At 68.3% G+C, this 14,797-nt stretch overlaps 1 protein-coding gene across 8 annotated transcripts in view; it reads left to right on the top strand.

Moving 5' to 3' along the window:
* HDAC7 (histone deacetylase 7) overlaps positions 1 to 14,797 on the top strand; it is a 31,941-nt gene that overhangs the window by 14,101 nt on the left and 3,043 nt on the right. The window contains exons 2-23 of one of the 8 annotated variants that reach the window (XR_011650219.1): positions 1,070 to 1,120; positions 3,762 to 3,949; positions 4,037 to 4,127; positions 4,360 to 4,471; positions 4,990 to 5,105; positions 5,314 to 5,439; positions 5,729 to 5,820; positions 5,992 to 6,102; positions 6,259 to 6,439; positions 6,635 to 6,831; positions 7,025 to 7,198; positions 7,952 to 8,174; positions 8,844 to 8,977; positions 9,107 to 9,227; positions 9,455 to 9,504; positions 10,188 to 10,443; positions 10,725 to 10,832; positions 11,688 to 11,743; positions 11,906 to 11,993; positions 12,949 to 13,068; positions 13,289 to 13,386; positions 14,456 to 14,574. Coding sequence is in view for 4 of the 8 variants with exons in the window: in XM_058307880.1 (XP_058163863.1) it covers positions 1,070 to 1,120; positions 3,762 to 3,949; positions 4,037 to 4,127; positions 4,360 to 4,471; positions 4,990 to 5,105; positions 5,314 to 5,439; positions 5,729 to 5,820; positions 5,992 to 6,102; positions 6,259 to 6,439; positions 6,635 to 6,831; positions 7,025 to 7,198; positions 7,952 to 8,174; positions 8,844 to 8,977; positions 9,107 to 9,227; positions 9,455 to 9,504; positions 10,725 to 10,832; positions 11,688 to 11,743; positions 11,906 to 11,993; positions 12,949 to 13,068; positions 13,289 to 13,386; positions 14,456 to 14,574 (2,556 nt within the window). In the remaining 4 variants the exon portion in view is untranslated. The remainder of the gene's footprint in view (positions 1 to 1,069; positions 1,121 to 3,761; positions 3,950 to 4,036; positions 4,128 to 4,359; positions 4,472 to 4,989; positions 5,106 to 5,313; positions 5,440 to 5,728; positions 5,821 to 5,991; positions 6,103 to 6,258; positions 6,440 to 6,634; positions 6,832 to 7,024; positions 7,199 to 7,951; positions 8,175 to 8,843; positions 8,978 to 9,106; positions 9,228 to 9,454; positions 9,505 to 10,187; positions 10,444 to 10,724; positions 10,833 to 11,687; positions 11,744 to 11,905; positions 11,994 to 12,948; positions 13,069 to 13,288; positions 13,387 to 14,455; positions 14,575 to 14,797) is intronic. The other 7 variants (XR_011650220.1, XR_011650221.1, XM_058307880.1 and 4 more) reach the window with 7 other exon arrangements.

Genomic DNA, 14,797 nt, shown 5'->3' with positions numbered 1-14,797 from the left:
GCCTGCCTGCAGGGAGTTCTCCTTTCTCTGTTTCTGGAAGGGCGACCATGGGCTGCCCCTGAAACGTAGACCCAAAAGAGGAGCCCCTGCCAACTGGCCTTCAGAAAATACCCCAGGTCTGGCCTGATGTCGTGGGTCCAACGCCTGCCGCCGTGTGCCTCCAGGTCTCCCAGCCTCCTCACCCCTGGGCCCTGAGCTGGACGTGTCTATTTTGAACAAGTGGCTTCAGCTCTGTCTCCCCCATCCCAGCCAGCCCCTGGGCTCCCTGGGGTCTCTCTGCTGCTGACTGGCTCGGGGCTGTACCCTATGAATGGGAGGGCCAGGATTGGGTTCAGGAGCCCGGGAGCAGAAAGATCCGTCTTTCAGGTCCTCCAGGAAAGCGGCCGAGCGGGTCTCTGGTCTGGGAATGGGGAGGCAGCCGGACGTCGGCTGGGGCAGGAGAAGGAAGGGGCTCCCACTGTGGGATCCTCACTGTGTATCCCAGACCCTGCCTCCCGGCAGATCCCACCTGCGGCACCTGTGGCACCTGCGGCCCAGAAGCCAGTGCCGCAGCCGTGGAAGCCCCCATCCTCCCACCTGCTCCTTTCTCCTCCCACCCGCGGAGCCCCTGGCTGAGCCCCCGCGCCCCCCCTCTCCAGGTCTGCTCCCCGCTTCTCCCCCCTGGCGCCTGCACATCTGCCACCCCTGGCTCCGCGTGACCCCCCAGGCCTCTTCTTTCAGGCTCTGGGAGCCTGGTTTGGCCGCCCAGGGAAGAGTGTCCCCACCATTTCAGGGAGGGCCGAGGGCACGGTGGGGGTGAGCTGGGGCCTCCGTGTTTCTTGCTGTGGCCCGAGCGCAAATGGGGCGAGCTATCTGGTTCGCGCAGTAGGTTGGGGGAGGGGGAGGGGCCAGGAGTCCGTCTCGGCCAGCGTGGGGGCTCGCGGTAAGGAGCGAGGTGGGAGTCTTCCACTTTGGTTGGCGGCCCCCGGCTTGGGGGTGCTCGAGCTGGAATTGCAGGGAGCCTGCCTGCCCCTTCCCCCTCCCCGCCCCTCCCTGCAGCCCCCTCACTGCATCTCCCTTCTCCCTACAGATGGGACCCAGGTGAGCCCGGGCACCCACTGTCCCAGTCCCCCTGGCACAGGTAAGAGGCTTGGGGGCGACCGCGGTGGGCAGCGGCCGGAGAAGGATGCAGAGAACACGGGCAGGGCAGGCAGCAGAGAGGTCCGAGAAGCTGGGTGGCCGGACGTGCAGAGGGTGGGGAGTCTGGGGTTCCCGGGGAGGGGGAGAAGCTGGGCTTCCACGGACCCGGGCTGACCCCAGTGCTGCGGGACGAAGAAGGGAGAAGGAAAGCCGGGCTGCTCTTCTTGGCCCTGCAGGGTGGAGTGAGGAGGAGGACAGGAGGGGCTAACGTTTATCCTCGGCCCTCTAGGGGCAGGTGCCTTCTCCCGTGTTGGCTCTCCTGGTCCTCCTAGCAGCCCTGCAGGGCAGACGGCGGCAGCTACCGAGACGCGTGGGTGGGCTCCCACCCCCCCCCCAGCTCCCCTCCGTGCCCCGGCCTTGTGTGCGGGCGGCCGCCTCGGGGCAGGACCCGGGGGGCTCGCCTGCGGGGCCAGCAGGGGCCATGGCCTCTGAGCGCTGCCCAGTGCGTGCCCTGCCCTGCTTCGGGACTGGCTTTCCAGAAGCTTACAGGGAGGCCGGGGAGGCGGGAAAAAAGGGATCGTCACGACGCAGCGCGTGCCCCGTGCCAGGGGACAGGGCGGCCGAAGGGCAGGTTCACCCGTCCACCCAGGGGACCTCAGGGGGCCCGCGGCCGCCGCCATACCGTCCTGGGCACCTCGGGGGCGGGAACCGGGTTTACTCGTGGATGCACCCGTATCTGCTGAGTGCCTGTCCCGTGCCCGGGACCGTTCCAGGTGCTGGGATTTGCGCACTGAGCGAGACCAAGCCCCTGCCCCGGGGCGCTGACTCAGCCGTGGCTCCTGCCCGTGGGTGCTTAGGGTGTGATTCGAGTCCAGAAGAGGGGGGCACGCCGGGCCCTGGGCTTTGAAGAGGGTTGGGTTTCGGAGCATGGACTGGAGGGGTGACAGGCAGAGCAAGAGCTGAGGACACAAGGAACATGGCCTGGGTACAGAGAGGGAACTGAGGGGAGGCGGGAGTTCATGGTGAGAAGTGGGCGATGAGTTGAGGGGAGCTGGGTCGGGACCGGGTTGCAGAGCCCCTCCCATGCTAAATCTCCCCGGGGAGGCGTCTGGGCAGGGCCCCCCAGCAGCTCCCACTCGGAGGCCTCGGGGCAGAGGCAGGCCTGGCCCGCCAGCCGCGCAGTCAGGCAGTGCGTGGCCGGAGCCGCCGGCCCCGAGTTTGGGCGGCCTGATGGCGTGTCATAGGGAGGCCCCTCGGGAAGCCAGGGGGGCGGGGGCCCTTCCAGGGGGGCGTGTTGGCTTCGGATTCCTCAGGTGGAGGCGTGAGCAAAGACCCTGCCACCTTGCGGCACGCAGCCGTCACCCCCGATCCCCCGCCGTCTGGAGGGGCAGGTACGCGCCTTGCGCAGACACTCTCTTTGCCATCTTAACAGCCGAAGAGCGTTAGGGTGGGAAGCCTCTTTGCCCGGTGAGAAGCCCCCCGAAGGGAGGCAGGTCCAGAAGGCGCCGTGGTGCGTGAGAGTGGGTGGGGGACAGAGCGGCCTTGGTGGGGGCAGACTCAGTGCCCAGCCTCGGGCAGGGCCCTTCCGCTCAGAGCCCTGCCCACCCGCCAGGGCATTACGGGGGGAGGTGGACTCTGAGACCCTCGTGGACACGCACTGCAGGTAGTAAGCTCACGAAGGGTCCTGCGCGAGCCGAGCCCGGGAGCTGCGTTTCCTTATTCCCCGGCCGCTCTTTTATTTTTCCTGCTTTGTCCCGATGCCTTTCCTGTCCCCATGAACCGTGGGCTTAGAGGACAGCAGGTGGCTGCCCCGTGGGGGGACGCCCCGCATCAGGCGGCCTCTTTGGAAGCTGCTCCCAGCACCACCGGCTTCCCCTTGTCCAGGATCCTCCCTGGCGCAGCTCGATGGCGTGCTGGCACAGAACCTGCGCCGGCAGCTGGTTTTCAATAGCACCTGCGCCCCTGGCCTTGGCAGGGTGTGCCTGGCCTGGGTGCAGCGGACACTCGAGAGGGGGCAGCTGAGCCTGCCGTCCGCGCTGGGCTCAGAGCCGGCAGGGAGGACGCCCGGCTGCAGGCGCCGTGTCCGCACAAGCCCTGGGAGCTGAGGAACCTGCCCTGCGGACGGGGCGCCATCGTCTGGGGGCGCCGGCCAGGGCTGGCCGTAGGTTTAAGGCGTCGCTTCTTAATATCCCGTGATCTCCAATGGAGCGTGGAGGTGCCAGCTCCGAGAGGAGGCCCTGAGACCCTCCGGGGTTGGAGGCTGAACCGAGTGGCCCACTCGCTCGCTGCCTTTGAGCCGAGCTCATTAGAGGGCGGCTCAGCCAAATCCTTCCTTCCAGCGGGAAGCGGGAAGGGAGAGGGCAGGGCCCAGAACCGACAGCCAAAAGGGCCGGCAGCCCTCGCTGAACCCTGTTGCCCTCCGCCCGGGCCGAAGAGGGACCGTGTTTAGTGGGAAAGCACCCACCAGCCATCGACCGGGGCCGGGGCGGGTCCTCCACCCCCTGTTCTCCTGAGTACAATGGAAGTGGTCACACCATGGCCCGGCAGGACCTCAGCGAGGATCAGAGGAGAAGGCCCTCTGCGGGCGTTGGTCGTCGGCGATCGGACGTCTCCCGCTGAGCCTGCGCCCTCTGTGTCCTCAGGCTGCCTCGCTCCCCGCGCAGCCACGCCGGGCCCTCAGCCTCAGCCCATGGACCTGCGGGTGGGCCAGCGGCCCCCCGTGGAGCCGCCCCCGGAGCCCGCGCTGCTGGCCCTGCAGCACTCGCAGCGCCTGCACCACCACCTCTTCCTGGCCGGCCTGCAGCAGCAGCGCCCCGCGGAGCACATGAGGGTAAGGAGAGCCCTGCCCCCGGGCCCCCGGGCCCCGGCTCGGCCCCTCAACCCCCGGCCCTGGCTGGGCCGCCGCCTCTGTCCACAGATCTCCATGGACTCGCCGATGCCCGAGTTGCCGGTGGGGCAGCAGGAGCAGGAGCTGCGGCAGCTTCTCAACAAGGACAAGAGCAAGCGAAGTAAGGAGCGGCCTTCCCCCAACCCTGGGGGCGCGTGGCGCCCGCCCGGAGGTGCCCCTGGGGGTCGCGGTCCACGGGGGCTCCCTCGGCTTGCCGGGCTCTGCCCGTGGGTGCGTGCGGGTGGGCGCGGGTGCTGCCTGAGGGGTCCCTGGGACGTCGTGCGCCGGGGGTGTGGCTGGCGAAGCGGGCGGGGCGCCGCCCCCTGCCCACTGCTGAGTCTTCGCCCCTGCAGGCGCTGTAGCCAGCAGTGTGGTGAAGCAGAAGCTGGCGGAGGTGATACTGAAGAAACAGCAGGCGGCCCTGGAGAGAACAGTGCACCCCAGTAGCCCCAACATTCCCTACCGGTAACCCCCTTGCCCGCCGGTCCCTTCGTGCCCCTGTTGTGTCCCTTCCCATGAGCACCCACGCACCTGCCCCCTTCATCTCCCCTTAGCCTGCACCTGTGACATAACACCCCCTCCCATAAACCCCGCTCCCCACGAGGCCCTTTCCTCCGACACACGTGCCCACCCTCACGCAGGCTGGTTTTCTCCATCCATGCACGAGTTCCTTCGGTCTTTCCGCCTTCCACTAAGCATAAACTCCCCCTGGTTCCTAAAGCGCGTCCCTACTCCAGGAGAGGAGCAGGCCCCCCCGCAACCGGCCGCTCCCCGAGTCCCCACCCTGAGCCAGGCCGCCCCACCCCCGCTGACCCCCCGCTGCCCAGCCTCCCCCTCGCAGAGACAGTGGCGGTGGGAGCAGGTGCCCGGGGCCCGTGCTCAGGTGGGTGGCCCCGGGGGCTAACGGGCGCCGAGGACGCCACGCAGCGTGAGGTCTGGGTACGCTTGCGCCCCCTGATGCGGCCTTGGCCCTCGCTCCACAGAACCCTAGAGCCTTTGGAGACGGACGGAGCCGCCTGCTCCGTGCTCAGCAGTTTCCTGCCTCCCGTCCCCAGCCTGCCCAGCGACCCCCCGGAACACTTCCCCCTGCGAAAGACAGGTGAGCTGGACAGATGGACAGATGGGGAGCCTCCAGGGCAGTTAAGGGGCGCGGGCCTTGGAGGGGCTGCACGGCCGGGCCTGGGGCTTTCCCGCGGGCCCCGCCTTCTCCTGCCTGGACCCACGAGAGGTAACTGGAGCGAGGGGCTGAGGGCAGGGCCGGGAAGGGGGCATGGGGGTCCCCCGAGTGACCCTGGCGCTCCCCACAGTCTCTGAGCCCAACCTGAAGCTGCGCTACAAGCCCAAGAAGTCCCTGGAGCGGAGGAAGAACCCGCTGCTGCGCAAGGAGAGTGCCCCCCCCAGCCTCCGGCGGCGGCCCGCAGAGACGCTCGGGGGTGAGGGTCAGCGAGGGCGGGGGCCCACCCAGCCGGGGCCTCCTGTGCGCTCGTACACGGGGGACCGGGGCGCCGAGTTATGGCCAAAATGCTGACTCCGTTGGCTGAGCGGGCATCGGCCCAGAAGGGCCCCTGGGCGCCCAGTCGGCGGGTGGCCGGCCCACCGTCCTCCTGGGGAAGAGCTGGGAGCGGGGGTCTGCTTCTGGGCGGCAGGGCCCGGGGGACCTGGCCCTGCTTTCTGACCCCCTCCGGCCTCTGACTGCCCTTCTCTTTCCTCCTCCACCCCCAGACTCCTCCCCCAGTAGCAGTAGCACCCCGGTGTCAGGGTGCAGCTCCCCGAATGACAGTGAGCACGGCCCCAACCCGGTCCTGGGCCCTGAGGTAAGGCCTTGCCGGGCCCGGGCTCTTGGGGGGCAGTTCCAAGGCTCAGCCCTTCTCAGCGGGCAGCCCCCACTAGCGCCTGCGGGTGCTCTGGGGAAGGCGGGCCCCCCTGGGAGAGGCCAGAGCTGCGGGGTAGAGCGCGGTGACCCCTCGCCCTGCTCCCCACGGCAGGCGCGCTTGGGCCAGCGGCTGCGGCTGCAGGAGACCTCTCTGGCCCCGTTCGCCTTGCCGACCATGTCCTTGCTGCCCGCTATCACGCTGGGGCTGCCCGCCCCGGCCAGGGTGAGTGGCTGGGGCTCCCCTCCCTCCACTCCAGGCTCCCCCAGCTTCTGTCACTCCCAACCCACGCCCTGCGCCTCCCACCTCTCCCCGCTCACCTTCGGCTCTTCTCTCTCCTGGCAGCTTCTCCCCCGTGACTTCTATCCGCCTCTCCCACAGGCCGACGGTGACCGCCGGACCCATCCGACGCTGGGCCCTCGGGCGCCGGTCCTGGGGTCCCCCCACGCACCCCTCTTCCTGCCTCCTAGCCTGGAGCCCGAGGCTGGGGGCACCTTGCCCTCTCGCCTGCAGCCCATTCTCCTCCTGGACCCCTCGGTCCCTCACGCCCCGCTGCTGACCGGTGAGCCCCGCTGCTCCCCCAGGCTGGATCTCCGCTCCCTGCTCGGGGCCACGCTTGAGAAAGGGCGGGTCCCGCCTGCTGGCGGCCTGCCTGTGCCCCTCCCTGCTGAGAACCGCCCCCCACCTGCCCTCGCTTCCTTCCGCCGCTCCCTGGGCTCCCCTTCTTATGTCCCCCTCCCCCGCCCCTTCTTTGCAGTGCCCGGGCTCGGGCCCCTGCCCTTCCACTTTGCCCAGTCCTTACTGACCACGGAGCGGCTCTCTGGGTCAGGCCTCCACCGGCCGCTGAGCCGGACCCGCTCAGAGCCCCTGTCCCCCAGCGCCACGGCCCCCCTACTGCTGGGTCCCCTGCAGCCCCGCCTGGAGCGGCTCAAACCTCACGTCCAGCTGATCAAGGTGAGGGAAACGGGGTCAGGGGAGGAGTGAGGGGCACGCACCTGGACCCCTGGGGGCCGAGGGAGGGAACGGGGGTCTGCGTGGCCGCGGGAGTCCTGGCCAGAGCGGCGGCCGCCTGGCCCAGCCCACCGCCTCCTGCCCCAGCCCCCTCATTCCCACGTGGCTCCTTAGCCCCGGCTTCTCCCCTCCCCAGAGGCTGGCCAAGCCGGGCGAGAAGCCCCGACTGCGGCAGATTCCCTCGGCCGAGGACCTGGAGACGGATGGCGGGGGAGCGGGGCAGGTGGCAGACGGCGACCTCGACCCCAGGGAGCTGAGCCAGGGGCCGCCTGAGGCCAGAGGCCCGGTTCCCCTCCAGCAGCACCAGCAGGTACGGCGGTGACCCCTGAGAAGGAGCAGTTGGAAGACTGTGGCTCCTGGGGTAAGATGGGGAAGGGACGGAGGTGGGACATCAGCACAGGGACAGCCCTGGAGCCCACAGCTGCCCTTCTAGATCCTCAGGGGCTGCGTCCACGCAAGGGACAAGGGCGTGCGCACATGTGCGTGCAATACGTGCAGACGCACACACACATGCAGACATGTCCAAACATGTGCCCACGCGTGCATACCAGCAGCTGCCCGTCTCAAGGTGGAGCCGTGTCTCTTCTGCGGCAGTGAGGCTGGCCTTCCGTGGAGCCACATGGGCCCCCGCCCCGGGACCCCTCCTGTGCAACTGGTTGTCCCGAACCAGGAAGGTGGCTAGGGCAGGAGGCGAATCGGAGCCAGGCCAAACCCGCAGTGCCCTCGCCTGGGAGTCAGGCAGCCCCGCTCCTGGGCCGTCGCGGCCCTTGGAGACAAGGAGAGCCTGGTCAGAGTGGGCCCCCGACCCCACACCGGCTTCTGGCTTTGGAGCACCAAGGGTCCAGGTAGCCCTGGTGGAACTGGGCGTTCAGTCCGGGGAGCAGGCCTTCGGGGAGCAGGGTCCGTCAAAGGCCAGGCCCCGGCAGGGAGGCAGAGCCCAAGGCACCTTGGAATCTCTCTGGAAAAGGCGGGGGGCTGCCTGGAAGGTTTTCAAGACAGCAGGCCGAGGCAGGGGGATCCGGAGCCTGAGACACCAGAGGCTGCACCCCGCTCTTTTGCTCAGATGCTTCTGTGGGAGCAGCAGCAGCGGCTGGTGGCGCGGCTCCCCCGAGGAGGCCCCGGAGACCCCCTGCTGCTTCCCCTGACCCTGGGAGGACACCGGCCCCTGTCCAGGACGCAGTCGTCCCCCGCCGCGCCCGTGTCCCTGCCCATCCCGGAGCCCGTCGGCCAGGCCCGTGTCCTCCCCAGCTCCGAGACCCCTGCCAGGACGGTGCCCTTCACCACCGGTAAGAGCGGCACCAGAGAGGGGACAGCAGAGGGGTCGGGGCCCTCGCCGTCGGCAGCGTTTCAGAAACACGGGTTCTGTCCGAGTTCATCACGGCACTTTGTTTTCACTTAACGTTACTCGTGAGCTGGACGTGCGGGTGGGTACTGGGTTTCCTCATTTTAATTTCCTGGTGTACGAACCTCTGCTCGTCCCGGGCACTGCCTCCAGGGGATCCCTTTTCAGGAGTGGCGCTCCTGGGGCAAATAGTACGAGCGTTTTGAAGGCGCTCGGTGCCCCGAGATGCACCGCAGCTGCCTTCCAGAAAGGCCGTGCAGTTGTCTGTCCTGCAGGGAGCGTGCGGGGGCCTCCGGGTGGCTTCCCACGCACGTCAGGCTGAGTCAGCCGCTTCCCGAAAGCGACGTTTGTCTTCTCACGTGGCCCAGTGTCATCGAGAGGCCACCCAGCTCCCTGTGTGGGGGTTTCCTAATTCTGCCTCCTCTCGCCCCTCCTTGGTGGCCTCTGCGGGGGCAGGGCCTCCAGCGGGCGCCACTGTCTGCGGGGCCCTGGGTGCAGGAGGGCGTGCCCGGGGTGTGGGGCCACGTGAGGAGGGCGGGCCAGGCGGGGCCGCGCGGGGGCGAGGGCCGCTGGGCTCCAGGCGGGTCCTGGCTGTGACCCCTGCCGCCGCCAGGGCTGGTGTACGACTCGGTGATGCTGAAGCACCAGTGCTCCTGCGGGGACAACAGCCGGCACCCGGAGCACGCCGGCCGCATCCAGAGCATCTGGTCCCGGCTGCAGGAGCGGGGGCTGCGGAGCCAGTGCGAGGTGAGGCGGCCTGGCAGGGGCCGGGCAAGGGGCGGCCGTGGCGGCGGGAACCCTAGGGCCGCCGTGAACTCGGGGAAGGGGCGAGCGGGGGGGCTCAGCTGCTCTGTGGGCCCTGCCTCCCCCACGCAGTGTCTCCGGGGTCGCAAGGCCTCCTTGGAGGAGCTGCAGGCTGTGCACTCAGAGCGGCACGTGCTCCTCTACGGCACCAACCCGCTCAGCCGCCTCAAGCTGGACAATGGCAAGCTGGCAGGTAGGCCCTGCGCTCCCTGGTGCCCCGAATCTCCCCGCGGTCCCGGCTCGCCCCGTCATCCGTGCTCGGCCGACCTCCTGCCTGTCCCCTCTCCTGCCTGCCCGCCTGGTCTCTCTGCAGCCCGCCCCCACCTCCCGGGACGCGGGGTCTCGTCTGCACCCCTCGCTCCCTGCCAGGCCCAAGGCCGAGGGGAGCCGCGCTCACGCAGCCCGGGCCTCTCCCTGCAGGGCTCCTGGCCGAGCGGATGTTTGTGATGCTGCCCTGTGGAGGGGTTGGGGTAAGTGTGCAGGGGTCTGGGTGGGCACTGCCAGGGGCTCCCGGATCTCCTCCCTTCTGGGTCTGGCGGTTCCGCCGGGCTGGGGCTTCCCCACTACGCCCGCGTGCGCCGTCATCCCCCACCCCCGGCCTGTCAGCGTCTGCTGAGTGGCAGCCTCGCGCCTTGCGCGTGGAAGGTGTTCGGTCAGCCTTGAACGAGGGAGTGAGGCCTCTGAGAGCAGGGCCGAGGTTCGGGCCTTGGTAGGACCCCAGTGGTCAGGCCTCCGCCGGCCGCCCCGCTCCGGCCCCCGGGCTGCTTCGCCGGCCCCGGAGCGGGCCTCTGGGGCAGAGTCGGGCTCCCTGGCGCCGGGTTTCGCTGGTGCTTCCTTGGCGGCCCCGCCCCAGGACCGCGGACCCCCGGCTTTGCTTCCACCCTCCGCACAGTTCAGGGAGCTTCTGTCTCTCTGGTCGTGCTCTCCTTGCCTAAAAATGCCCGACAGTGGCTCCTGAGCCCGGAGCGGGCAGGCAGGGGACAGAGGCACAGTGGGAGCTGCAGCTGGTGGGAGGGCTGTTGGGGAGCCAGCCAGTGCCCTATTCACAACTTCCCATTTCTTGCCACTTTCTGATTTTTCCAACTGTTGTTGCTTCTGTTTTCTCCTCCCTCCTCTCCCTCTCTGTCTCTCTCTCTCTCTCTCTTTTCTCCAGCCTCTCGCGACTCTCTCTGCCTTCCTCGCCTCTCTCGGTCCGCCTCGCCCTCCCCATCTCCCCACCATGCCCCCCGGCCCCTCCCTAGCCTTGAGGCCCAGGGACTGGGTTTGGGGGGCCTCCCAGCCTGGGCTAGGGGCCTTGAGTGGAAGACAGAGGTGCCGACGGCCCCTCCGGCTCGACCGTCCCGCGGGGCCTGAGCAGAGGCAGCTGCGGCTTAAAACCCCCTCCCGGCCCAAACCCCAACCCCGCCCAGGTAACGCCATGCCCCCTCCCCGCAGCGGGGAGGCCGGCGTGATGCTGCCGGCCGCGCCGGCCGGCCGCGGGCTGGTGCTGGGCCTTCAGCTGGGAAGGAGGCGTTGTGTTGGGATCGGGGGACGCAGGAGGCCTTCCCTTGGGGTGGGGGGGCACTGGGAGGCAGCGCCGTCTGCCCAGCTCCCTGCCCCTGGGCGCCTGGCCGTGGGGAGGGCAGTGTCCCCGGGGCCCCGGTCCTGCAGGGCGCCCCGGATGATGCGGGCCCTGCCTCTGGCCCCGCAGGTGGACACCGACACCATCTGGAACGAGCTGCACTCCTCCAACGCAGCCCGCTGGGCTGCCGGCAGCGTCGCCGACCTCGCCTCCAAAGTGGCTTCCCGGGAGCTCAAGGTAGGCCGGGGCTGGAGCTGGGCACCCCACGGGGCAGGCCAGACCGGAACCCCAGATGCGGCCGCATGTGGCTGGAACGCTCCTTCTCGGCCGTTGCCGTGGAGTTCTGGAAGGGAAATCTAGGGCCCTGGGGCTCAGGGAGAGATGGAGGCTTCAGCCCAGGTTCCGTGGTTCCCCGGAAATCGGCTTCTGAAGGGTCCAGGGCCACGGTCCTCTAGGGTCATGAAACACAGACCCGCCGTGTGGCCCCGGTGAGCCACAGAGCTTCTCGGGCCCTCCATGCCCTGGTAGATGGGTTCTCTGCAGCGCTGCGTTGCCTGCTGGTTGGTGCCCGTTGGCTCTGGGCCGAGCACCTTCCAGCCTTGTCCTCGGGTCCCTTGTCAGAAGCTCTTGTTTCGGAGCTGATAGCCTGAATGTGCCAGCTCCTCCGTGGAGCTCTGAGGTAGGAACCCAGGCCTGCTCTGAACCCCTGGCTCCGCCATTTACAACCGGGCAACTTCTGCCCAGTCCCTTCACCCGCCGAAGCTTCAGATATCCCCTTGCCTGTAAACCAGAGGTAATAACGTTTGCCTCGTAGAGATGTGAGGGTGAAATCCAACGCGTGTGACGTTCTTGGCACAGTGCCGGGCACGTCGTTTTGGCTCAATAATCTGTAGCTGTGGCTAGTACAACACCGAGGACACTGAGCACGGGGTCAAGGCGGGCAGCCGAGCCCCGGGGCCCTCAGATCCAGCCCAGGTGCGGCCAGCGGCGGTGGCCCCTTCCCGGCAGAGGAGGCTGGGGCTGAGGGCGCCCCGTGCAGGCGTGCGTCTCAGGTCCTGCAGATCCACAGTTAAGGGTTCTTTTTGCTTCCAGAACGGTTTTGCTGTAGTGCGGCCCCCGGGACACCACGCAGACCATTCAACAGCCATGTAAGACCTGGGGGGTGCTGGCGGGGGCGAAAGGAGCCCTGGTGGAGCGGGGCGGGTGGCCGGGCGGCCCCTCCTGGGGGGACGTTCCTCCTCCCCGCCCAGGGGCTGACACAGAGGGGGGCCCGGGAGGGAGGGCTGGCCGGACCTGTATCCTCCTGCCAGGGGCTTCTGCTTTTTCAACTCCGTGGCCATCGCCTGCCGGCAGCTGCAGCAACAGGGCAAGGCCGGCAAGATCCTCATCGTGGACTGGGTAGGTCCCGCTCCCCGCCGGCCGCCTCGAGCCTCCGCGTCCCCTGGCGGACAACGGGAGCAGAGCACGCCCGCCTCCAGGGCTGTGGGCAGCCCCGAGGAGCTGGCGTGGGAGCTAGCCTGCGGCCGGCACAACCTCCCACGACGGACGGGAGCTGGCGTCTGTGTTGCTTCTCCACCTCTCCTGGCTCCTTTCAGCTGACCTAGTAAATTCTGTATTTCCTCTACGTGCGATAGTAACAACAAGACCGGCAGATAGCATCAGTATGCCGCTGATCACACCCAGACACGGACGTGTCGGGCGTTTTATCCTGACTGGAACGTGTTTCACAGCTGAAGAAACGGGGCCCAGAGATTAAGTCACACCATCCCACACTTAGATGACACTGGGGCTTGAACCCAGGCCGGTTAGCGCTAGCGCGCATGCAGTTAGCTGCTCAGCCGCAGCGCTTCTGCGGATGGCACATGCTAGCAGCAGTGGAGGGAAGCGGAGGAACTTTCCACGCTGCAGTCCCCTCGGGGGCCCGTGAGTTACGGGTAGGGGCGGCTGGGCCGGGCCTCGTGTGCCTGCCCTTCTGTAACTGAGCTTGGTTTCTGAGCACCCACGCCGGGCCACGACCTTGTACAAGACACAAGAGCGAGCGCTCCTGCCGTAAGCCTGGGCTCCTCCCTCTCCCTGCCCGACACCCCCCACACGCTCCGGCCGGCACACCCCTCCAGACCCTGTGGGAGCCTGTCCTGCAGCCCCGTCCTACACAATCTCTACACGGAGAGTCTGCGGCTCTGACAGGGGCAGGGGATGCCTTGGGGTCACCCAGCAGTTTGGCTCCATGAACCCCAGTTTCCTGACCCTTCGTCATAACTGTCACCAGCCTCGAGACCCCCCCCAACCTGTCTTGGCCTCCACCTGTCTGCTTTTGAACCTTCCCTCAACCACCGTCCATCTCCCATTGCAGGACGTTCACCATGGCAACGGCACCCAGCAAACCTTCTACCAGGACCCCAGTGTGCTCTACATCTCTCTGCATCGCCACGACGATGGCAACTTCTTCCCGGGCAGTGGGGCAGTGGATGAGGTAACCCCATATCAGGTCCACATCTTTCAGCCCCACTGACTCTCCCGCCTGGTACTTGGCCGCTGTCACCAGCAGCTGTGCGACTCTGGGCAAGACTGCTCAACCTCTCTGATCCTCAGCTTCCCTTCTGGGAAGCGAGGAGGCTGGCTGGGCGGGCCTCGCGGCGCTTACCTCCTGGGACCCTGCTCTCTTCAGGTCTCTTTTGCTTGCTGTTTTCCAGGTGGGGGCTGGCAGCGGTGAGGGCTTCAACGTGAACATCGCCTGGGCCGGAGGGCTGGAGCCCCCCATGGGGGATCCCGAGTACTTGGCCGCCTTCAGGTGAGTGCTCTGGGGTCCCAGAGAAGGCCTGGCCCGGCAAGGCTGCCCTCTCCTGCCCTCAGGCCAGCCCTGGGGTGGGCCCTGTGCACTGAGACCCGACAATGAAAGGTATAGTCTGGGGCTTCTCGGGGCCTCTGGTCCCAGAGGGAAGGGAGGATGCGCACGCAGGCACGACAGAGTCAGAAGGGGTTTGACAGGGTCACACGTTACCAGGAGTCGATGCAGAACTGGGCGCCGGGAGCCGGGCAGGGTGGGTGAGCAGAACTGCCACGTGCAGTCAAGGAGGGCTGCCGGGGTCGGGGGAGGGGGCTGTGCACAGGAGAGCAGGGGCTTAAAGCCGTGGAGAAAAGGGGGAGCAGAGGGGGTCCCCCTGGGGGAGTTCCCTAAGAGAAGCCATTCTGGAAGGGGGGTTTTGGGCCAGGAGCCTGGTACATATTTCACTCCGGGGTCCTTGCGCCCCATTGGGAAACGGGGATCCTGGAAGTAGATCTCCAGATGCTGTTCTCTAAGAGAGCTCGATCTGTCGGGACCCTGGGCTGGGTCCCAGAGCCCAGGGCCCTGAAGGACCCCATGGTCGGGGGGCGGGGGGTGGCGGCTGCCGTGGGGGCCAGGCGGGCTGGGGAGGGGCAGGGAATGGAGCAAGGAAGCCCAAGGCCCTGGTGGGTCTCCGGGCAGCCCATGGCTGGTGAGCGGTGGGCTGTGGTCTGCTCGGTCCCTGGAGGGTGGCAGCTAAGTGGCCAGCACTTAGTGACGGAGCCCAGCTCGGCCGGCTGCGATGCTGCCCCTCTCTGCAGCCCTGGCCCCTGCTCCCCAGACACCCACAGCTCACCCGTCCTCTGCTCCCACCTGTGCCCTGAGCGGCTGAGTCCTCGGGCTGGGCCGGGCACGTGGGCCAAGGGCAAGGAGTCGGAAGGGATCCGCTCACCTGCTGGGGGGAGCCTCGGCGTCCTGAGAGCAGGGCGCCCCACGGCAGAGAAGGCAAGAGAGGATGTGCGGGCAGGGACCCCGCCTCTGCCCCGGGCGGCCCCATGCCGTGCGCGACCCCTCCCTTCTCCCCGCCCCCTCACAGGATGGTCGTGATGCCCATCGCCCGGGAGTTCTCTCCAGACCTGGTGCTGGTGTCGGCCGGGTTTGACGCCGCCGAGGGCCACCCGCCCCCGCTGGGGGGCTACCACGTTTCTGCCAAGTGTAAGGGGGCCGCGCTGGGGGTGGGGGGGGGGTGCGGGGCCACTGGGACGGGCATCGCTGCCGGACCCCGGGGGAAGGCGGCTCCGGCGGCAGACCTGGAGTTCCCCGGGATCCCTTAGGCCTGCGTGGCCCACGGCCCCTCTGCGGCCAGGTCAAGTCGCCGTGGAGGGCTTGAAATGGCCAGGCCCCCGGGGACTTAGCCACAGACCCCTCTCCTCCCAGC

Source organism: Dasypus novemcinctus, chromosome 12, assembly GCF_030445035.2.
Source record: "Dasypus novemcinctus isolate mDasNov1 chromosome 12, mDasNov1.1.hap2, whole genome shotgun sequence".
In the NCBI taxonomy this organism is placed as follows: Eukaryota; Metazoa; Chordata; class Mammalia; order Cingulata; family Dasypodidae; genus Dasypus; species Dasypus novemcinctus.
This window is presented reverse-complemented; position numbering and strand designations above follow the sequence as displayed.